The 23,427-nt window shown below is 46.5% G+C and overlaps 2 protein-coding genes across 5 annotated transcripts in view; one reads left to right on the top strand and one right to left on the bottom strand.

Annotated features, from left to right (window-relative positions):
• mib1 (MIB E3 ubiquitin protein ligase 1) overlaps positions 1-12,551 on the bottom strand; it is a 36,185-nt gene extending 23,634 nt beyond the window's left edge. For all 4 annotated transcript variants that reach the window (XM_053884392.1, XM_053884393.1, XM_053884394.1 and 1 more), the window contains exons 1-12: positions 11,810-12,551; positions 10,841-11,012; positions 8,593-8,722; positions 7,080-7,184; positions 6,379-6,445; positions 5,854-6,058; positions 5,402-5,585; positions 4,139-4,283; positions 3,927-4,060; positions 3,166-3,273; positions 2,898-3,095; positions 2,532-2,683 (exon numbers count right to left, since the gene is read on the bottom strand). In XM_053884392.1, the coding sequence (XP_053740367.1) occupies positions 2,532-2,683; positions 2,898-3,095; positions 3,166-3,273; positions 3,927-4,060; positions 4,139-4,283; positions 5,402-5,585; positions 5,854-6,058; positions 6,379-6,445; positions 7,080-7,184; positions 8,593-8,722; positions 10,841-11,012; positions 11,810-12,038 (1,829 nt within the window). In that variant the 5' untranslated portion in view covers positions 12,039-12,551. The remainder of the gene's footprint in view (positions 1-2,531; positions 2,684-2,897; positions 3,096-3,165; positions 3,274-3,926; positions 4,061-4,138; positions 4,284-5,401; positions 5,586-5,853; positions 6,059-6,378; positions 6,446-7,079; positions 7,185-8,592; positions 8,723-10,840; positions 11,013-11,809) is intronic.
• Positions 12,552-14,377: 1,826 nt separating this feature from the next.
• abhd3 (abhydrolase domain containing 3, phospholipase) overlaps positions 14,378-23,427 on the top strand; it is a 13,326-nt gene continuing 4,276 nt past the window's right edge. The window contains exons 1-8 of the mRNA XM_053883339.1: positions 14,378-14,666; positions 15,535-15,698; positions 17,867-18,049; positions 20,567-20,612; positions 21,754-21,866; positions 21,929-22,102; positions 23,116-23,164; positions 23,230-23,395. Of these exons, the coding sequence (XP_053739314.1) occupies positions 14,505-14,666; positions 15,535-15,698; positions 17,867-18,049; positions 20,567-20,612; positions 21,754-21,866; positions 21,929-22,102; positions 23,116-23,164; positions 23,230-23,395 (1,057 nt within the window). The 5' untranslated portion in view covers positions 14,378-14,504. The remainder of the gene's footprint in view (positions 14,667-15,534; positions 15,699-17,866; positions 18,050-20,566; positions 20,613-21,753; positions 21,867-21,928; positions 22,103-23,115; positions 23,165-23,229; positions 23,396-23,427) is intronic.

Genomic DNA, 23,427 nt, shown 5'->3' with positions numbered 1-23,427 from the left:
AGTACAATTCAGGCCACACACACTCAAACTCCTTGGCCTCCTTCCACCAATATCTCCAGCGATGTGGGGACAAGCTGTGTTTGATGAGGAGAAGATAATGACAGATAAAATTCATGACAGGAGCTAAACACATAGACGGCAGCAGCGTCACATACACACTCTTAACACGCTCACAAATTCCAACACAGCTCCTGCAGCAGACAGCCAGATAACACCCCAACTGTCACAGGTATTCCCGCTTCCTCTATACTGTCATTATATCCTGAAATAGAATCCACAAATCCCCAGATGACTGCAAAACCAGGAAATAAGCAGTTCAATTACCAGACAATGAAGCCACTTACAATCTCACTTTCATTCAACTATTCTATTTCCGCCTCAGTTATTCCTACAGAGAATGTTATTACATTATAACATTCTGCAATTCAAAGCACAGCGTGACAGTCTAAAGACCACCGATGTCCCCAGGTGATTTCATATTTGTAGATACCCGCGGCTTGCTAAACAAAAACACAGAGTTATTAGAGAGAGGAGGGCAAACAGCGAAACAAGATGACACGTTAAAGGGTACAGACCGCCACGGCTCGCTCGGCTTGTTTATGAGTCATGAGCTATTAATCGTACTGTTTACAGTATTGTAGCAGCTACCGGCTTCACTGAGCAGAGGGGAAGACAGAGAGACGAGCCAGGCTGTGGCCGGCAGTAAACACACACACAGAGGAGGAGGGCCTTCTTAAAAATGCTGCAGTAATACCCGCACATTTCATTTACTACTAATAGTAAAACTCAACGACCAATTCTAATTTATTAGTCGCACAAGTGGTCCATGAAGTAAGGCAAAAAGTTACGCTGAAAAATCAAAAAAGGAGTTGCTAAACAGCAGCACAAATATAACTCCATCAGAGTCGAAGCCGGCAGTTTGCACAACCACCACCACTGTGCTTTTCAGCTGGCCATGAGGGCTCCTCACAAGTCCACCTTGGGAGTTTGGCTGCACGTATGGCTCCCTCCTGCTCTGACTCTGGGCCGCCTGATTGATTAAAGCTTGTTACATTTTACTTGCATCCATTACACAAGAACAATTAAGCATCTGAAAACTTTGAGGAGCCGTGGAGCGAATAAACTGCTTAAATATCTGTGGAGATGTGTTCATTAATCTTAATGAGCTACGAGAAACTTTTCTTTTTTAGAATTATAACGCACAAGAATTGGACTAGATTTACAGAGTGGACTCCTTGATTAGTACCACAATCACCTCTAATGCTAGACAACCAGAACACATTAAAAAAGGCACCAAAATCAGCTGTGTAATTACAGGTAAGTGGCGAAGCCCACTTTGTCGACATCTGTTCATTAATTGATGCAACCTCTCAAAACAAGCACTTCCTGATAGGCCGTTCTGCCCTAGAGGTGGAGCTTGGGTCTGGCTTCTGGCAGGTGCTTCAGCGTCCTCTGACCTCAATTCTATTTGTCCTCATGCCAGAGGACTAAATGGCAGTGAAGAGGAAAGACATTTAGCCTGAACCAACCAGGTTCATAAACAAATGAACACATCAAAATCTGTCTGCATGAAGGGCAATTTTTCTGGAAATAGCACTCAAGACAAAGCTGACATTGACCCTGCACCACTAATGCCCACCATGTGAAGACATATTGGACGCTAAACACGGACTGTCTCTCTGAGGCATCTTCAATATGCTCCTGGATAGGAGACTAGAATAACGCAGTCGACGAAACGGAGTGGCAATCTGCAGGAGACATAAATAGATCCAGCCAAGGACAAGGCAAACTGCTGTGCTGCATGGACCAGTTGCTTCCATGGGCCCCGGGGTCAGAACACAACAACGGACAACAAAAACAGTTAATAAAAACAACAACTACTGAACTTCAAGGGCTATTAGTTACACAGACAACAGACATTTACATTGAGCAGGTGCTTTTAAAGCCTTGAAGGAAGCTTCATGTCTTTGTAAGACGTTGCCATATGTTGTGGGACTGATATCTGTTGTGGAGCCTATAGGCTTACATCAACTGATTCATGACACATTTAAGCAACTAAAGTAACTCCTCCTGACTTACAAAGAGGCCTTGCAGCGTCATAAACCAGGAGGTGGAAATTCCAGTCAGTCCAAGCTCAGAATGACACATTTTGACGCACACATCTACATTCGCTTATCAGCAGACAAATGTCAAACCTCTAGGTTTTTCAGATCAAACATATTTAACACATTTGAACACATTGCAAAAATCAATTTCAACTGACAGTGGTGATGATCATTTTCTTCAGAAATTCCACAGCACTAATAAGTCTGAAGGAGAGGACAAAGCCATCTATACTGTGTATATTCACTTTCACAACATCAAACTATAATGGCTGACGATTCAAACTCGATTCCCTGACTGATAACCAGTGTTTAAGAGTTTAAAACCAGACTCCACCACAGCTCTTCCTAAGAGTAGCTTGATTCGCAGGAAGACACAAAACAGATGTGGATTCTGGAAGCAGCGAGGAGGTGATTATTATTTCATACCTGGGGTTTCCTCGGAGGGCGGCATGATGCAAGGCATTGAACCCGTTATTGTTGGTGATGGTAAAATCAGCACCGGCCTCAAGCAGCACTGACAGCATGTCGTCCCTTTTCTTGCTGATGGCATCATGTAGCGGGGTGTCGCCCTCAGAGTCCTAAGAAAAGCAAAGTGAAAATGGGACTAAATATGAATCAGATATCATAAATGAAGAAAATATTATTTTCTTAACCCAATCATCAGCAACCTAGCAGTCTGAGTAATTAACATAATGTGTCTCAATGTGTAAATACATTTTAAAAATGTCAATAGAGACATCAGACGATCGTCTGATGACCTAATGTGTCATGGGCTGGAGGTCATCGTGATACCTGAAGGCTGGGATGGCAGCCAAACTCCAGCAGGGTTTTGACCACCTGCAGATGGCCCTTGTTGACAGCTATATGCAGCGGAGTCTGTCTGCGCTTGTTCCTGGCATTTAAGTCTGCACCGCCCCTCTGCAGCACCTCAATGACTGAGCCTTCGTCACCGAACGCTGCATGATGCACCGCACGGTCACCGTCTTTGTCCTGAGGGACAAAAAAAACGTACAATACTGGTGCTCGTAAAAGGAATTAAAGAATGATTAAATCCACCAACCTCAGCCTCAAGGTCCACGTTGTGTTTGAGCAGCAGTTTCAGAACATCCACGTGGCCATTCTGACTGGCCGCCTGCATCGCAGTGTGTCCAGCACACTGTCCGTTCACCTGTAACACACCAAGAGTCCGGCATAACTATGAGCTCTCGCTTTTATGTTTGCTCACCACAGGTGTGGAAAGACTGTTGGAAGGTGATTTCAAACATCTGAACGATTGTCTGCATGCAAAACCATGCGTGTGCGTTTCATCACCAACTGCAGCATCGCAAAAAATCAGGGCATAAATATTCATGGAGGCTCCTTTGGGAGTCTCAAGACGTCTCTTGTCCTGGCAGGCAGATCACTTGGCCAGGCTCAGTTTTAAGCAAATAATTTCACTGAAAGGCAACAGGGCATGTGGCCAGACTTCAACACTGAGATAAACACACGCAGACAAACACACACGCCCTTGCTATCTGAGCAAACTAATATTGCAAAAAGACACAACAGGAACTTGAAGTCTGCTCAGGGGAGTTGCGCATGAAAGATTTCACCCTTTTTCAGGAGCGTTTTTGGCCAATGACCATATGAAGCATGTCAGTGTTTACAAGAGTGGATTCCAGAAAGCTGCAGCACAGAAAAGTGCTTTGGCAACCGTGCTGATCCTGGTTTTCATCGTCAGAGAAGGAACGAATGAGAGGATTCAGGGAACACAGGTGGCAGGGATCCAGAAGCCCACATAATTAGCCAGTTGTCAACAAAGTATGAAAAAAGAGCTCTTACATCCACATCGGGTCTCTTCAGTATGTCCTCCACTTTGGCCAGGTCTCCATTGGCTGCTGCTTTGACAAGCTCCTCGTTGATATCACCAGACTCTTGTGTCTCGAAGAGTTTCTTCAGCAGTTGAGACAGACGCTCTGAGCGGAAAAAAAAAAAAAAGAGTCAAATGATGGCGCCTGAAAACGGGCAGTGAAAACTTGCTGAAGAGAACATACCTCCAGAGGCGTTACTGACAGCGGAACCAGAGGGGGCGATTTTGGTGACGGCGGCAGGATTGTACGTCCATGAAGTTCCACAAACCTCCACCTTCAGGTCGCTGTCGGAGTAGATCTGTTGCACACGACCCACCTTGCCGAGAGTCTGAGGTAAAATGTTGCCAGTCAACTCTTGTAGCAAGCTCTGAACTAACAAGCTATCAACCAACATACAGTACAGAAAAGAAAAGGAGCTTGCATTGAGCCCTGGGGAGTGCCATATTTCACAGCAAAAACAAATAGTAAATTTACCCAAACAGGTCGATTATTACATTTCTACATAATTAATAATACACTTATAGAAAATGTCAAAAGTATAAATTGAGCCAACACAGCAGGCTTTTAGCAAGTGGCCACGATACAGGCCCCAAAAGGTTACATGCCTGATGAATGAGACCTGGTTACGTTAATGAAACATTATCATATATTTGTTGACATATTATTATCTTGCGTGTTTAAGCACACAAACATTTGCGACTGGATTGGCATCCCTAACCAATAATATCTCCGTGGTTTACACAGGGACCACTTAGCAAACATAACCTGATCCATACTATGTTAAACAGGCAGGTCCAGCCCATCCCACTGCATCTGGAACTGTCCTGGAGGACGCCATCAATAACCAGGGCTGCCGCATTAGAAGCAGCAGCGGGCTGCAAACAGCCGTTGTTAGTGATCAAAGGTACAAGCCAGCTCGGGTTTTTAAGGCTCATTAGCTGCCAAGAAGGGACAGTTCAGCAGGGACAAGTGGCATATTGAAGTAGACTGGCATTACATAACCTTGGGGCTGCTAGCTAGTGATGAATAAACCTCATATTAGGAAAAGAATCAGTTCTTGTCAGGCCTGACATTTTTTCCCCTCCCTGCTGGAGTTATCAGCTTTTCCGGCTGAAATTTACATCCAAATCAGCAGCAAAAGACAGTAGAGGAGATGTGAATTCACTGCCCAAACGAGCCTTGTGATATATGTCGTCTGTCATGATTCAACATTTCCTTGGATGTGTGCAGATCAGCCAGCAGACTATTAAATGATTGATGAAGACCAATAAAAGCATTAGGAGTAAAGCGTTGCAGCAGCTTGAACAAGGGATCCTTGGGACACGACTCACAGCTGTAAATGTTGTGATTCTCACGAGTCACTCTTGGAAGGAAGAACAAAAACAAAACTCCCAGAAGAAGGCAGCACATGGGTTTGCTGCTGGCGTGTGACTACAGTGAACTCACCGGCAGCATGGCCTCCGCCCACTCCCCGTGGCCTCTCTGTAGGAGCTTAATGCGATCAATGTCGTAGCAAATCTGAACCAGGTCTCCCACCAGGAACTGGGAACTTCCTCCTTCTGCCCCGGCTGCCACCTCACCACTGCGCACTACATTAGCCTTCGTCAGTACAGCTGGGTTGAAGGTCCACCTTGGAATGAAAACAGAATGGAATTACAAAACAAGCTAGGCTACAGTTTGGGCAGTTATTATGTGGAAATTACAAGCAAGGACACAAGCCCTGCCAGTCGACCCGGGTCAGAGGTTCACAGGTTAGTTAGCTCACAGGTTAGTTGGTTAACAGACACCTCAGAGAGGCAGAGGAGAGGTGACATTGATTCTTTTACTGCAAGGATAAATCTGCTGTCATGAGTTTCTAACATGGCTTTGCATCATCGCCAATGTATTTTGGGACTCACCTGTTCCCACTGGGATACTGGACCACAATGTCATGATCCTCGTCGATGCCGCATACCGTCCCGGTGGTGGTGAGAGTCTCGAACATTCCGTCAGTCCACCCACCGTGGCCATGTTGCAGGGACTGGACAATCTCTAGGTCAAGGTCAATATTGACCAGGTCGCCAATCTGCAGGCCGCCCGGATTTCGGTTCCCATTTTGCTCACCTTCAGAATAAGATGACACGATTGACTGACAATACTCAGGATTGGAGTTTCAGGTCTCAGGAAAACACAGAAACATTACATCAGTGTACAAATAAAACACTTGACGTCTCCTGGGATTTCTATTTAGAGAAATAAACTGTCAGCAATTTATTTATATTTGTGGATGTCGGCGCAACACAACTTTTCAATGTGGTGCTGCCATCTTGTGGTCAGATATCCATCTACAATTACTGTAACGTCCTTGAACTCACTGCAGCACAACAGTAGGTGAAAGAATTGGTGCAATAATGAGGGTGGACACAGATGAACGGTTCTCTTACCCAAAACAGGACAGTGGTCTCTGTAAAAGGAGCCTCCTTTGGCATCCTGAACACATTTCAGATCAGACTGGGGGGAAACAAAGGAGAGAAGACGATAAAGCGGACTACAAAGAACAGGATAAAATGCACTCAACTGTAATAAGCTGAATGTTGTTCGGGGCACACTTCTAATGACCTTGACAGAAATAGGCTGAATGTGAAGCGGAATATTTGCAATTTCATCAGCAAAACATTTTACCAGCGCAGATGTGCTCTCTGCTATTACAAACAATTTCAGCTATTTAGGATAACAAAGACCAAATCTGTTACACAACAACGAAACTTGATTGGCCACATTCGTAAAATGGCAAGGGTCACTGCCACCAATGAGAGCGGTACTTTGCATTGGAGACGCGTGTGTGGCTGCACCCTCAATAAGTGGAGAGACAGGCCCCCTCTCTAAAGTTGACCTCCATGTTCACTCCTTCCCTTTGAAAAGCTAAGAAAACAGATTGTCTTTCTCATGCAGATGGCACCCCCTTCCATCTGCCTTGCACAATAGCAACCAACCCACGCCGGCTGCACGGCGCTGACAAAGGCCAGCAGAGAGAGAGAAAGAGCTCCAGCAGTCCAGCACAAAAGCCAACCGACAGCTGATGTTTTGTATGGCAGTGTGTCTACATGTGGGGGCGGGGTTTGGGTCAGTCTGGACGCTGGCTCACCATTCCCTCGAATCCAACTCTGTACAGGTTCTTGGCCCCGTTGTCCCACAGCACGTAGGCAGCGCTGTGAGGACTGGCGGCGCTCCAGTCCTGGATCTCAGTCACCTAAAGGGACAGGAAGAGATGAGAGAAGGAAAATTAGGATGCTGTTTTTGATGAGACACATTTACTGTCTGCAAGAGTCGGGGTTTAATTAAATGTTCACTTCACATGGACAGATGAGAGGGACGCTTCATAAAGTCATAATTCATAAATTTATGACACACAGAAAAACACGAGGGCTTTAACGGGATCGAGTGGCATCCCACAGTGCGCACGTTTTTACAGCCGACTAGTTTTCTGTTGAAACCCTATCACCCTCTCACTGCAGCCAATTGGGACCGATTGAAAAAGGACATGAAAGAATCATAGTGTCAGCAGTTTACTTTAGAGTGTATGTCACATTTAATCCATTCCATTTCAAGACGTCTCCCGTGCTTTCTTATAACCATAGTGCCTGATCCAATATTGCTTCAACAGCCAGAAACATTCCATCCACTGGCCGGTGTAACACATGCATGTTATTATTGAGTTGCGCCAACAATCTTTTCATTGTGGTTATCAACGACCCATGAAAACCCAACGCAGCCACTTAATCAAATGAATAACTTGGTCAACCACAAGGTCGGGATTAGACACCAATCTCCATCACAAAATAAATAACGGGTTCCCTGAGGTTAATTAATCTCATAAGTAAAGGTTGAGCCATTAGTGAATAAAGAAATCAAATTAGTTTGGGGAACCTTCAAGGAGCGCATGATTAATGACCCAGAGGAGCCAATACCCCTGCTAAATAACAAAACACACCTGAGCCGCCAGACAAGTATGAACTATTTTCAGGAGAGATTTTTGCTTACAGCATCATAAACTGTAATGGGATATGACATTAACTCACACAAAATGAAATCTTAACGTGTCACAAGGGGCTTTTAAATTAAACACTCCGGGGTGTGGACTGGAGTCACGACACAAGTGCTTTAAACTTGCAGGTAGAGTATAAATCTCAATATGTGATAAACAAACAGAGCTTCATTTGAGGCTTTATTAGGCTCTAATGGCATCTTTAGCAGCAGAGGAAAATGTGTTTCAGGCCTGATGGAGGATGAATCATGTTCAGCTGGGATACAGATCACAGTATTGTTTCAGCAGCACATGCTTCAGCCACTGTCTGCCACACAGCATGATGACTGGACTTAAACCAATCGAGACTACTCTTCTAAAGAGATGGCAGAAATAATAAAATAATCTTCATTATCTATGTGAAACCGCTTTATAAGATCAACCGTTCATGAAGCCTTATTTAAATAGTGTAACACTGACAACACAGAGCTAACATTAAACTGAAAGGTAAAAGAGAAAACTTCAGTTCAGAGATGGATTAAAGAGTTCATCCCTGCACCCAATGTACAGTCCTCCTTTACTTTGCTACAGTCACATGCACATAGAGACACGGTCAGGCCAGTTTGTGTTCTACCTTGCCCCTCCTGCCATTCCCTCCATCCTGGTCCTCCCACTGCCAGTCCACTCCTCGGACCACACGGCCGCCTGTGAAGATGCCTCTGGCAGTGATCTTCTTTGACTTGCGACGCGACTCCAACAAAACTCTGTGGAATTGAAACATTTTTTGAAATAATTTAAGAGCGTAGCGCAAACGATGGGGATAACCTGTGCAATGACGAACAGGAAGTTCACTTGATCAAGGTTTAACCATCAAACAGGGCACCAGTGTTCCATGGAGGTCTGGACTTTTAACTTGGCAATACAGTCAATACAAAAGAGACTAACTTTATCCCACCTGTATCCCATGAGTCTGTCTTACATGATGTGTGTGCTGTTATTATTGAATAATTATGTGATCAGTACAGTTGATGCAGTTAAGTTTTGTTCTTCATCTTTAATTTTTCAACTTAATTTTTGTTGTTAGTTTAGGGCCTGTGAAGGTGAACATATTAAAATATATTAGAAAGTTGAATATTCTAAGCTTGTCATTGGGAGTGACTTGGAAGCACAAAGACAAGTATATCAGAGGGACACGAAAGTTAGGGAGGACAGAAGGTGTGGACACATGGAGAGGAGTGACAGGGAATATACCAGAGAATTAAAGCCAAAAACAGAAGTACAGGGCAAAAGAAAGAAAATGCAAAAATTCAAAGAAGGAAAAACATATTCGTGCAACGTGTACATTGTTTTTATTCTGAAGTGATCTTTTGTTTTTTTCAACTCCATGATGCAACTTTGCAGATAGCCGCGCGTGCAAGCAAGGTGGGTGAATAACTGAGCCGTTTCCAAGTTGCGGTGACATCTGCAAGCAGCAGTCTTATGTAATCAACAACCTGTTGACACCCACAAGCACATAAACCTTCAGTGTGGTCATGACATGGTTGGCTGCTTGGAAGCACAATGATACTGACACAGAGCTTCAACCAACACGTTCGCATATGAATAAAAATGAAAGCAGAAAATTTAGCCTGAAGCAAAAGAAGCGCCAGCAGCAATTCCAGCTGTGCTCCACTCAGAGCAGCAAACTTTGAAGGTGGCTGGACAGGCAGGGTTTGAAAAATGCATCTCTCTGACCAACAAACGCTCCTTTTCAGACGTGAGTCAAAGAATCCGATGTGGTGTAACAAAATACTTCACAAAGCTGGCAGGTCTGGGAGAGGTGGGGAGACATCCAGCACCCATTGTGCATTATGCAAAGGACGTCGCCAGGGAAATGAAGTTGCAGTCATTTGTAAAAGCTGCCAGCTGTTTGGCCATGTGTTCCGCTACGAAAAAAGGCTTTTCACCAAAGTGCCTAGAAAATTAAGAATCATCGCAATAACGACACATTAAATGTATTGTTGTGTCGTTCAGCTGAAAAACACTGGCTCTCGAACAGTTCGCTGACAGATTATTGCATGAATAAATCCAATTCAGAGACTTAATTTTAACGTTCAAATTAAGATACATCAGTGACAGCTAAAGTGCTTGAATGCGTTTCAATGTTTACAAACTGTTCAAAGGTATAGATAACATGAATACCTACACCTAAAAAAAGCACACACACACACACCTTATGCTCACCTCTTACACACACGCCCTTTGTTTGATGCAATGTTTTGTGTAAAGATCCGAGTCAGACACAGTTATTTTCAAGCTCATTCTTGTTAGTCATTTAGTTTTCTCAGATACAACCAGAAGGCCCAAGCTGTGTGAAAACAATGCCGCGACTCTGTGTCTGAGTGCCCCCGCCCAAAACCACACAAAATCTCGGAGTGAGACAAATATTTGGGAATCATACCAGGGACTGCATCCCTTTCATTTTTCTAAATAGATAGCAACAACCGATTACGGTGTTTGTGCCTCTCAAAATATTATTTGGTTACCCTGTACTCAACTGCCCAAAAGAGGCATTATTAACTTTGTTGGATGACAAAAGACAGCTTTAATTTATAGACAAAGCATAATTAGATATAGAGCATGACTCAACCAAGCAGAACTAAAATCTTATCGCTGAGATGGTTTGTTGCTCAGCAACTACATGAGGGAGTGAAGAGATACATGCCAATAGCCTGGGAGGATGGGCTAACCAAAGACTTCTCAGATGTCACACACACATAAAGAGCAAAGGCGTAAAAGAGTCAAAACAGGAAGACATCCTATCCCACTGAAGTGTGAAAGATTGCCCAACTTCTTTGTTTGTATTGTCGCAGGCAGACCAGAGGTTCTCATCTTTAACTCACCTCTCACTGCCTGGGGTGGTGATCCTGTAGAAACGGTGCCTCAGGTGATGTTTGTCTCCATGGTAACAGGTTGTACAGAGGTCGTAATTGGTGCACTCAGCGCATTTCCAGCGAATACCAATAATGGGCTGCTGACGACAGGTGTCACACATTGTCCCATCGTGTTTGATACCTGGAAGGAGGACGGTTCTTTGAAAGTTACGAGCAAGCACGGGAACATAAATAAACGATAAACAACATGTTGACTAATAGAATCAATTCATAAACAGAACTTTCAGATCATCTATGACCATCTACAAATGGCATTTTTGTAGGCAACCTTTCAAGAGATTGCTCAAAGGTGCTCCAATGGGCATCTGCTATCTCAACTCTGCAAAGACAACTTGTAATTATACGGTATTGACCCATTGTAATAGATGTGGATACATTACAAGATGGTGCTCAACCCACTTCAGAGGATAGCATTTTATCTTGGATGTCTAGACGGTATCTAGTGGATAGCCAACTTGTATACAGCTTTACACATCACAAGACATTTGTAGCGTATGTTGACTCAGGTTGTGGCAAAAATATTTCTGGCAAAAGTGTGACTCTTAATTAAAGTACTCTCAACTCACAACATGAAGGATGGCAACAAACACGGGTGTCAGCAGGACATTTAAAATGATGTTAACAATACCAGTAAATCAGCCAACATATGTTCAGTGACACAAATGCAAGGCGAAATCACTTTGAATGTAGCGTTTCCAATCATGCCATCAGAGTACATTTATATCAACTGTCTAGAAGGTCATACTGAATTATAAAATTGTGGCCAACAACTTTTATGGATAGTGGACTGAGCAAAAACGGTTTCCTTAGTTTCGGCGGCCAAGCAAAGGCCGTTTATTTTGCAGCTGATACGTTGGGAGTAAGGCAGCAAATAAAGATGCTACTTTATCGCCATCAAACTCGAAGGAGCCGACTTACCTGTGGGAGCACTGTCCAGTATCCTCACGTCGTAGGCTCCAGAGCAACGGTAGTTAGCGGCAGTTCCATTATCCCAGACAACAACAACCTCCTCTGGACTTTCAAAACTCCGGACGGTGCCAACGTGTCCCTCTCCACCGTCCTGTTTACCCCACTTCCAGTCGGGTCCGCGGACCACTCTGGCTCCCACCCCTTCCATCATCGCCCGGTTATTCCTGCCGGTGGTCATTTACGGCAGGATTTGGAATCCCAGTGCAAATCTGAGTTGGTCTGCTAGCAGGAGGTGCTACGATGGGCAGATTTCAAACGAGTGGAAACAAGTCGCAGATGAAGAGAGAAACAATCCACAACGCTACACTAGCTAAGCTAGCAAATAAACAAGACTTGGGCAAAATAAATCCCGATCGACCAGAGGGCTTTTAACTGGCCGATGTCACCCTAATTCCACCTCACATTGGCTGGCGTAAACAGCAGCGAGACTCGACTTACGGCGCGTCTTGTGCACTTCTCTTAAACTTAGCAAGCTAGCGAGCCGAACTGCGAGCTAACCCCTGTGCAAAGAAAACGAAGCCCCTCTGACGACTGGCTATGTTCTCAGAGAGTAAAGTGCGCTCTCGCATTTATTCTGTATCCTTTTTGCGCGGCTCAGTTCCACCCGAGATGCTCCCTTTGTCAGCCACGGATGAATCCTTGGAGCCAACTCAGAATCAACGCGTCGCCATTATTGTCAATCACCGCTCAGACGACCAGCAACGGAAGTAGACGACAAAGCACGAAGACGGGAGTCTAGCCAGCAGCACGCATGCGCGTTAGCCCGCTGCGAGATGCGCGCTTCATGCCAAATATTTGTAATTACTAGACTATTTTTTGCTGCACCTCCGGACAAAGCAGGACATAAATTGTCTTGAGCTAGTCATTACGTTTATATTTGACTCAGTAAAATTAGTTTAACCGCACCTTTTCGGTCCAACATTTATTTTTATCCTTTATTATTTTCAGCATCAAAAGACTGGTGTTTATGGGACTGTGACCAATCACTTTTAAATGGAACTGTACTTCATAACAACATTATTTTGCCGTCTTTTATGGGGCTTCGCCACTGATAAATGGTGAATCCAATTTGCTAACACTAGGTTCTCTTTTGACTGAATGACCTCAAGCTCATTGCTCCATGATTCCGTAACATTCAGGCCTCCTGTGGCTGCCGTGCCCCGTGACACCGTTGGCTTCTCTGCACGAATGGTTTTCTAACCTGACAACAGAGTACAGTTGTTTCAGTTCGGACACATTTCAAGTACTTCACCCAGAAAAATTGAGAATATTGTACTGTATGTATTGAAATGTACATGGTTACATCACTAGTGTTGACACACACAGATAAAGGTTTGTTTTCGTGCTGACAAAAAGACTAAACTGACGAAACAGACTACACTGATTTATGTAGTTGGGAGGGCTGAGACAACTCCCCCCGTGAAGTGATGCAGGTAAGATTCAGACCAGAGACCTACTCAAGCTTGTCTCCCACTTGACTTGGAAATATCTCAGTGTGCTGCCAGAACAGCAGGAGGAGGTTTCTGAGGCGAGTCAAGTCTGGGTGTCGTGATTCGCTTTGTTCTTGGTTTCTGTGATTCCCATTCTGTGTTTCCTTCCTTCCTTCCTGGTTAATGGCACATGGCTGGAGTGAATGATCTCATCGGCGTCAACAACTCATAAGCAACTCCAGCAACGTGTGCCAGATCATCTGTCCCTCGTGGTCAATTGGCTCTCGCTTGTCCTCGTTCCTTGGCTCGTTTGCTTATTTTGATTACTCTGTCTGAAACCCTGGTGCCTGAGTTTGTGTCTTGTTCCTTATTCTGTTTCCGTGTGTTTCCTGGTTGGTTCGGTGATTGACTATTTCTGTTCATTGTGTTTTCTCCCTGTTTACAGATTTAAGTTTGTTTCTCCCAGTTCGGTGATGCTTTCTGCTGGACTCTTATTCTGGTTTATGGACTTCTACCGGTTTGGTGACGCTTTCATTTTGGACACTTTGAATTTCCTTTGTCTCTCCTGGTTTGGTCACGCTTTCTGTTCTGCTGTTATTGTTGTGAATGATTAAATATTCTACCTAGCTCCGCACATTGCCTCCTGTAAGTTACTCATCACTGCACATGGGTCCCGCTCTGCGTCTCAAACCTTAACACTGGGCCTCTTTACTTCGGCTGCTGCCCCTGCGACCCCTCCTTGGATCACTCATCTACACTTGCATTCATAAAGACGTCAAGTCTTCTCTCTTAGCTTATATTCGCCTCTCTTGTTATTATTAATAGTAGTAGTAGCAGTAGTATGGAAGTGGCAGTAGTAGTAGTTCTGTTTTGTTCCTTATTGCACGTGGTTCCAAAGCACCTGCCCAGTTGGTGGCATCCTCGCTGATCTTGGCAATGAAGCCGACTCAGATTCACCAGCGATCATCTGACACGTTTGACACCGACACACGTCGGAGCTTCGGTCGAGCTGACGTCACCGCCCTCGTGCCCTGCCTCGGCTGCGGACCAGGCGCAGTGGCGTCTCTCTGTCGGAGAGCGCCACCCACCGACCGAGCCTCAGATGCGGTACATCTTGCTCCACAGCAGGTTCCCCTTGACCGTCTCCTCCTTCACCGAGGCAGCCACGCGTCGACAGCCGCTGTGTCCTTGCTGTTCGGGGGTCAAACCTTGCAATGATCTCGCTGGACCTGAATTTTAACGTTTTAACCACCGACCTGTCGCATTATCTGGAGAATCAAGTCAAAGTTGGACTCTTCGGCTCCGGGGTTGGACTGTCTCTGGTGCTGGGCTTCAGTGCAGCCTACACCTGCTACTATCTGGTTTCGGTCGCCAAGGTAACTCCCGTTTTTTTGCTATATAAACCCACCGCATCACTGTTTTTTATCGTCATTACTTGCGCTGGCGAGACTCGCGGTGCGTTCACGGACCGACCAGTGCTAACAGTTATCACCGGCACATGTGGATTTGCTGCATCTAAGTCCGCTGAAACGCTGCCTCGTCCTCCCGAAGTGAGGATATCGGGTAGAGCTGCTCCAGAATCGCGACGACGACAGTGAAGTCTGTGTAAGAGTGTAGCTCTGGTGGTTAGCCAGCTAGGCTAGCCTCACGTTACTGTTCAGCAGCCGCACATGCCCTTTATTATTGCAGTCAAGTTTGCTGACTCCAATGTTTCGACTCGTTCCTACACAGAAGTCTGACCTCGATCATCTTTGAATGTGTTTTGTTCTGATCTTCTAATTTCTGGAGTCATCATTTTTTTTTTGTTTTTTTTAATTGCAGAATTGACTATTAAGTTTAGTTGAAAACAAAAATCCTTCACATCTGCGTGAAAACTCTATAAAGGCAATGATGATCGCAATTAGTAGAATTATTCATGTTATTATCGCCGAGTTTGTTTCTGATACATGACCTTTGATCTGTTAGCTATTATTCCCGTCCTTTATTGTCTGAATTCTCCCCACCTACAGTACATATCTAACAATATATAATGATGGCTTTTAATAAACTTTACATATTAATGTATTAGAATGTCTAAACACAAGTGTATGTGTAGGTGTGTTTCTGTCTGTGTCTGTATTATTATGTAACAAATTAGTTATGCAAACAATTCCAAGAAAAACAACTCCAGATGTCTGTAACTGTTGCTTATTTAAGCACATAGTTTGTCACATGTTACATTGAAAATTTTGCTGGTGCCGACAGAAGCCACAGCTCATCTCCGGGGGCCGGAAGTTCTACCAGTTTCTGAGGGAGCAATGTCCAGTGGTGTCGGAGACCTATTACCCCACCTTCTGGTGCTGGGAGAGCCGAATCCAGACTCTGCTGCGGCCTTTCGTCACAGCCAAACCTGGGGTGGTGTACAGGAAGTAAGTAGCCTCCCCCTCCCGAGTCTTATACAGTAACACTGCAGTAACTACTGTTACTGACTCGACCACTGGCGTCTTCCTTAAGATGCCGCCAAACGTGTTTGTACTTGATGTGATATGAGGCTAAAGGACTTCAGTGAAATGGCAGCACGCAGCTTAAGCTTGAGGGCAGGACGCGAGGTGTTCAGGTCACGGAGGGACTGCTGCTGCTCGGACCTCTGCTGCGCATTTGGACACAAATCCAAGATTTGCTCTGTAACGGTGGCTCAGCAGAGCAAGAGAGCTCTTCTGTTCTCACCCGCTATGTAATCGTGCGCATGCTGGTGAAGATTAATGTGCTCTCTTGCCCCCTGCCAGCATAAAGCAGATTGAAGGAAATGAAGAGAGACGGCGCTCGTCACAATTTCTTTCTGTTTCTTTTTTTTTTGGTTTGTTTTTTGTGTTGTGGTGCGTGGGCAGTACGGAGATGATTAAAAATATCTGTTTTGTGTTTATTTTGAAGCAGCGGGAGAAATACAGAGACAGCTTGTCAAGGTCTGTTCCAGCAAGGTTACACTATCCATCATGGAACAGGCCTGTTTGTCACGTCCTGCGAGCTCCCTGATAGGCACACATTTTAGGAAGTGATCTGTGTGAGTGGCTTCATCTAGTGCTAAACTGGGGAGTCACCATCTTGACCTAAGCAAAGGTTAAATATGTGATGACAAAACTGGGCATGACTCCTGCTCCCCTGGAATTGAATATAATAACCAGCGCCTTTGTAAATGAACAGCAGCAGGTTTGAATGTCATAGTTACTGTTAAAATAAAAACACTATTTAAATAAAAGACAGAGAGAATGTGTTTAAATTGGAATGATTTGCAGTGCATTAACAGAGATTAGATTAGATGGCCTTTAAAAATAAAACAGTGGTTTCCTACATAAATGTAACATTAAAGTGCTGTTACTTTGATGTAGTTATGCTGTTTCTGTTCAATAAAAAATAGATTAAATTGTTTCAACTGTAATTAAAACATGTATATTTAAGTGCTGTGAAAGTGAATGAATGGAAGTTTAAATACAGAGAAGCAATATTCCAGGTTGATTAAAAAAAAAAAAAGAAATAATATAGGAAGTTATCAAAAGAAAGGTATAAGATCAAATCATTTGTGCGTTCAGAAGCATAAGTTGAGTGGTAATAAGTATCAGGAATTCGCTCTGCTGAGATGTGTATGAATAGAGGAATAAGGCCGTGCGACTGTGCGGGAGGCCTTGACTCCACAGTGTCATATCGCGGAGCTACTTTCAAATCTGTGCCATCCATTATCCAAATTGTTCACTCAAGGACACTTGCTTTGACATTCTGTTATGATATATACCCATAATGCACTGGGGACGTGTCCATCTTACCTGAGTGCTCTCTTGTCAAGCGGTCACATTTGCTGAGGTTATTATCGCCGCCCCCCCCAGGGATCACTGTCCCTCCCCCCGCCATAATGAAGTTACCCTGGGTTAAGTCAAGGACGGCCGCCGTGAAAACCATCCGATTTGTCGTAAGCTGTCCGGGTGAAATTCCACTCATCTCAATGTCCAGCCGGAGGATTAGCAGCGCGGCCCCTCCCACGGTGCGGGCTGGTCACTGGACCTCAGGTGTGGCCCTCGCGCTGCTTGTCAAGCTCCTGACCGTCCATGTGAGGTACCTGTGTCTGTGGCCGGCAGGCTGGGCTTGTGAGCGCAGCGCAGCAATCGCGTCTCGTCCGAGCGTTCCAGTAAACATCCCATTCCGTCTTTGGCAGGGCTACAAATGGATACATCTGGGACTGTCAGCAAAGAGCTGCAGCGGAATTATAGTGACTCAAGTGTTGTGTTAAGAGAAATCTGCTTCAAGAATCGGCTCAGTGAGGAGAATTCCTGGAGATCATTCATGTGCTTCTTGGCAGAAGCGGTGCACTGTAGCATGAAGGCCCATCCGTTTGCCCCCAGTCTGAGACACGGTCTCTCTAGCAACCCTTTGAACCAGGGCCCGCGAGGCTGTAAGAATAAAGAAGTCACATGAGCGTCCTCCAAAAGACTCTTTTCATTTCAGAGAGCATTGTTGCCTGGTGTCCCAAGTCAGGTCTGGGGACTGAGCTGGCATATTTCTGAGGCCTGCTCTCCGGAGGCTGACCCTGTCGCTTGTCTCTCTGCAGTGAGCTTATTAAAGCAGCAGATGGAGGGCAGATCTCTCTGGACTGGTTCGACAACCACGATAGCCTGGCTCATCCCGAGCCGGCCACCAGACCCACCGTCCTCCTGCTGCCGGGCCTGACCGGCACCAGCCGCGAGTCCTACATCCTGCACATGGTCCAGCAGAGCCGGGATCTGGGTTATAGGTGGGTGGTCGCCGCTGGTCTGGTCACACTCATTCTGAGCCAACAAAGCGAGAGAGAGTGGGTTCTTCATGTTTCCATGAGTGGCAGGTTTGTTTTGGGGCGAGTGCATGAGGTTGATGGCAATGTGATGAGCTTCTTCACGTCTCAGGTATGATGACAAGCGTCGTCTGAGGAGCACAGTCTGAGCTAAAGAAGCTTTTAAACATTTTAGCTGGAGCACTTTAGCATCAGCGTTTACACTGCAGGAATTCACAAGCAGTTCACCTTCTTTTGTGAAGAACTACAGTACAGCTACACACCAAAACTGCACCATTCACTCCTTAATCATCACCGTTGTTATCAGCATAATAATGATGAGACACTTTTATGACATAATCATACACCGCTCATACTTTTTTTTTCGAGCTATTGAAGCAACATAGTTCAGCACTAGCAGTTCTGCATGAGTGCATTTTCATGTAGATGCTAGCTTTCTTTCACTGGCAATAAAGGAGCAGCAGTTTGGCAGTCATCACGTATTCACCCATGTTTGGTCACTTGTTATCATCTTAGTGCACAATTTTGCATCAGCACTTTCACCTTCGCGATTATATTTGTCCCCCAGAAATGCAGCATTTTATCAGACAAGACTGCAGGTCTTACTGAAGCGCACGTATGTAGCATGACGGTGTCATATGTCCACAGCGTTTCACGGAACACACCCAACTCCTGGGCTCATCTAGAGAGCACATGTGTAGCTGGGGCTTTAACAGTGGTCAGAACCTGAAGACCTTCACTTCTCTATTAGCATCTTCCAGTCAGTCTGGAAAGGCAGCGCGAGAGCTTCTCCCCAGCTGCTGGCTTTCCTCTCCACCGCAGTCCTTCGTTCTTCCAGATTTGGGAAGGATGGTAGCCGGCAAGCTCAGCATCTTCCACCCTGTCCGTGTCGCTTAATGAATTACAGCTTATCCAGTACAAGCTGTGCAGCTAAGCTGGCTCGACACTGCAGCTCGACGGGCAGTGTGTGTGTGTGTGTGGAGGCTCTCGCCCCTCCTCACACACACAGATGCACTGACGGCAGCGCTCTGACTCCAGCAGATAATAGAGGAGTGGCCGGAGTGCTGATGTGGTGGCTCGACTGTACCAGTCATCAGCCGGCTGCCTCGCTCGCTGCGTACGCCTCGCCGCGCCGCTAATAAAGGACACACATTTCGGGCACACTTTACCCTGTGTTGTCCCTTTGCGTCATTCCTGGAAGGCAGTGTTAGCTAAAGCTCTTGTATCAACTTACCTTTTTTTGCTAAGTCCATGGTCCTGCACGACTTCTAATTCTGGACTAGCTGTTTAGCATTAGCACTGCATTATCAGTCCTCATGATAAGCAATCAGATGTTTATTACATCATTATTACATCAAGTCTGAGGCCATGGTTCTCGACCGCAATAAGGTGGTTTGCTCTCTCCGGGTCGGTGGAGAGTTCTTGCTCCAAGTGGTGGAGTTTAAGTATCTCGGGGTCTTGTTCTGGAGTGAGGGAAAAGGGGAGCGTGAGCTTGACAGACGGGTTGATGCAGCGGCAGCAGTGATGCGGTCGCTGTATCGGACCGTCATGGTGAAGAGGGAGCTGAGTCACAAGACGAAGCTCTGGATTTACCGATGGATCTACGTTCCCACCCTCACCTATGGTCACCAGCTTTGGGTCATGACCGAAAGGATGAGATCGCGGATACAAGCGGCTAAGATGAGTTTCCTCCGAGTTCCACCCTTAGAGATAGGGTGAGGAGTTCGGTCATCCGGGAGGAGCTCGGGGTGGAGCCGCTGCTCCTCCACATCCAGAGGAACCAGCTGAGGTGGCTCGGGCATCTGAGCCGGATGCCACCTGGACGCCTCCCTGGGGAGGCGTTCCTACCGGGAGGAGACCCCGGGGAAGACCCAGGACTGGCTGGAGAGATGATGTCTCCGGTCTGGCCTGGGAACGCCTCGGGATCCCCCGGGAAGAGCTGGAGGAGGTTTGTGCGGATCAGGAAGTTAGGGCTTCCTCTGTCCCCGGATAAGCGGCAGAAGAAGGTGAAGGTGAAGGTTTTATCACAATTTTTCATCAGCAATTTAGGTGTATTAGCAACCATTTAACCCCTCTGAAGACCTAATGGGCATTCGTTTAGCGTTAGCAATTTAGCATAAGCAGCTCAGCGTTTGTGGCGTCAGCTAAGTGAAGCACTCATGATTCCCATCAGTTCAGAGTCTTCTCTCAATTATGGCCATGAAGTCGAAGATGCCTCCAGGAAGGTGGTGAGGGAGATGGGAAAGAGTCCAACCGTGACCTCCGTCAGCTCAGAGAGCACTTTGGGGCAGACCCTGGACAATATGAGGAAACGTGGATTATCATGTTCAGCGAACTTTCTGTCAAGTCCATTGTGTATTTAAGTCACACCTTCATGACTGTTGTAATTTGCTGTGCAACCTGGCAGTCTCTCATCGCAGCGCTCAGCTCACCTCTGCAGTATTGACTGACGGAGGAGGCCTGTGTGTTTTTACATTTCAGATGCGTGGTGTTCAACAACAGAGGAGTCTCTGGAGAAACGCTGCTGGTGAGCTGCTCAGATTTAAACACACGCTGGTCGAGAGATGGCTTTGTTCTGCTGACGTGACTTCTGTCTGAGTGAGGAGGAAGTGTTATCTGAGGGTATTGTGTGCAGTGATAGAGCACAGGCTTGGAGCCAGGCAGGTGTGTTTAGCAGAGAGGAGGCGCGAGAGTAGCTGCTCCACTGCACACGCCCTCCACATCATCCACAGCCCCACTCTTGAAACACCACATTCCAAATGTGACCTAAGTTATGTGTCAACAGCGTCGACTGAGTTCTAATCACTCTTCTATTGCGGTGAAGGACTTTTCCTCCTGGGCTGTAGGGAACAATGGCGTGGTTTCTGTGCCAACACTTGAGCGATTATTTGCCCAGATAAACTGGGCCAGTCGAATGATCCGCTGCTCAAAGAATAAGCCCTGTTGTTGTCGAGCCTGGAGCCGCGACAGCAAGGCTTCGAACCGTTTCACACAACCCGGAGGAGACTCGAGGTCTGGTCCGCACTCTCAGGGTGGTCTGGTGGGACTCAGGGGAGAACCTTACAGCGGTGTGTGTGTGTGTGTCTGCCACCACTCTTCACCATCATTTAGCATTACTACAGAATGACGAGTCAAGAACGTTTGGACCAAAACAACGTTACAGACAAATATGTCCCCTTCTTATAAAGCGCGTGCTCAAAACCTCCTGACATGCCAACAGTGTGAGGGTTTGAACATTTGGTGACACACAGTTTAGCATCAGCGATTAGCTTCAGCATAATAATCATAATAACATCAGATGCGCTCCGACGACTGGAGGTGTGGCATGTGAACTGGGATATGACTAAAGCATTAAATGTGGCCTTAGCACAAGTGTTTCTACAGCGTGTTTATGGTGCCACTGGCTGCAGGACTGTGGGGAGGAGCCTTCTGTTAAGCTCCGCCCACCTCTCCTCTCTAAGCCACTTTTTTGCCTGATAGTTTTCACGTGCATGTGACCCGGCATCATGAAAGCTGTGGAGTTAGAGGAGAGGACTGACGGATGACGTGTCCGTGAGTCGGCAACAGGCCTCCTCACTCATGTCGCGTCTGCTCCCAGAACCTTGTCTGTCTGTAGCTGAAGGTGAAAGTGTGATTTTGGAGTAATATTGAAGCCAGTGTGACTTCAGACTCCGAGGACCTACTGTGCTGCCAACACCGAGGACCTGGAGACGGTGCTGGAGCATCTCCAGCGGACGTACGCAGCTGCTCCCATCATGGCTGCCGGAGTGTCCATGGGCGGGTAAAGAGGTCTGGACTCTGGCACCTTCCGTCCAAACCGCTCACCGCCTGTCTCCACCATAGGATGATGCTGGCCAACTACTTGGGGCGCAAAGGCCGGGAAACCTGCCTGAAAGGGGTGGTGGTCTTCTCCGCCGGCTGGGACGTGTTCGAGTGCACCGCCTCCCTGGAGAAACCGCTGGACCGCTTCCTCTTCAACTCCTACCTCACCAGCTGCCTACAAGCCTCCGTGCACAGGTCAGCGGGGGCGCGGGATTAACCACGCTGCCAAGGCGCTGCAGTTGGGGAGGTTGTGTAACTGGATGACCCACACAAGCCTCATGCACATCCTTTTCCTGGCGTGACTGAATACGGACTGAACCTCACCTGACCATGCAGGGCAACACAACAGCCGGCCGTGAACCTGAAGGTCACACCAAGGGCCTGGATGATGAGTTGTACGTCGGCGAGGCTGAACAGGATTAGCATCGCGCGGCAGTGTGATTGACCTTTAGCTTTCAGTTCAACTCTGAGCCCTGAAGATGAGTCCCACACAGCCAAAACATGGTGCAGCTTCCAGAGAACAATGGTCACACTCGTGCGTAAAAGTCAGATAACATGAAAGTGACATCAACAAATTAGCTGCAGGTGCGCCAGCTGCCGCCAACACGAGGTCATGGAACTAGTTCCATCAGCCTCTCGCCTCGGACCTCCTCTGTAATGGCTGCTACTTCCTCCGGTGCCTCCTCGTCTAAAGTGAAAGCTCTGCATCTGTTGATGCTGACTGAGCAAAAGCATGTTGGAGGACGGAGACAGCAGCTTGTTAATGACAACTAAGATATATTAAGATCGAGTTCACTTCCAGTCTTGGAGAAGGAATCACAGCCGGTCACATCAGGCGTCATGACCTCGGCGCACGTTGGCAGCCACTCCAGCGTTAGGCTTCATCTTTTGGAGGAGAATAGTTTTAGTCGCAGTTTAGTTTCTAGTTTCAGGGGAGGAAAACTCACAACATAACGCAATAATTTAGTCCATTTTAGTCGGGGAGAAATGATTCTAATGATGATAAGAAGCGATAAAAGAGGGGATGCATGTGCGTTTATGTGTTTCTACACATCATGTTTCCCAAATACAACAATGTTCAGAATAGAATGACCTTAACAATACATTTGATCTGTTGCTCATCAACCACGTGACGGCGCAACACAATAACGTAAACTAAGATGATCGTCCTGTGGAGACCCCTAGTGGTGACACACTTTTCCTCTCAGGCACCGACCCGTTCTGGAGAAGAGCTACGACATTGATCACGTGATGAAGGTGAGCCGCATTAGCTCCGCCTCTGTGCTCCGTCCGCCGCCGCTAAAGCCGATGACCTCTCGCAGGCGAAGACCATCCGAGAGTTCGACGAGCGCTTCACCTCCATCATGTTCGGCTACCCCACCAACGACGACTACTACCGCGACGCCAGCCCGGTGCACCGGCTCAAGTCGGTGCAGGTGCCCATGTTGTGTCTCAACGCGGCGGACGACGTCTTCTCTCCGTCACACGGTGAGACCCGCCGCCCCGCGCGCTCCCGTCGC

This window comes from Synchiropus splendidus, chromosome 13 (genome assembly GCF_027744825.2).
Source record: "Synchiropus splendidus isolate RoL2022-P1 chromosome 13, RoL_Sspl_1.0, whole genome shotgun sequence".
In the NCBI taxonomy this organism is placed as follows: Eukaryota; Metazoa; Chordata; class Actinopteri; order Syngnathiformes; family Callionymidae; genus Synchiropus; species Synchiropus splendidus.
Note: the sequence above shows the minus strand (reverse complement) of the source record. Positions and strands in the feature narration are given on the sequence as shown.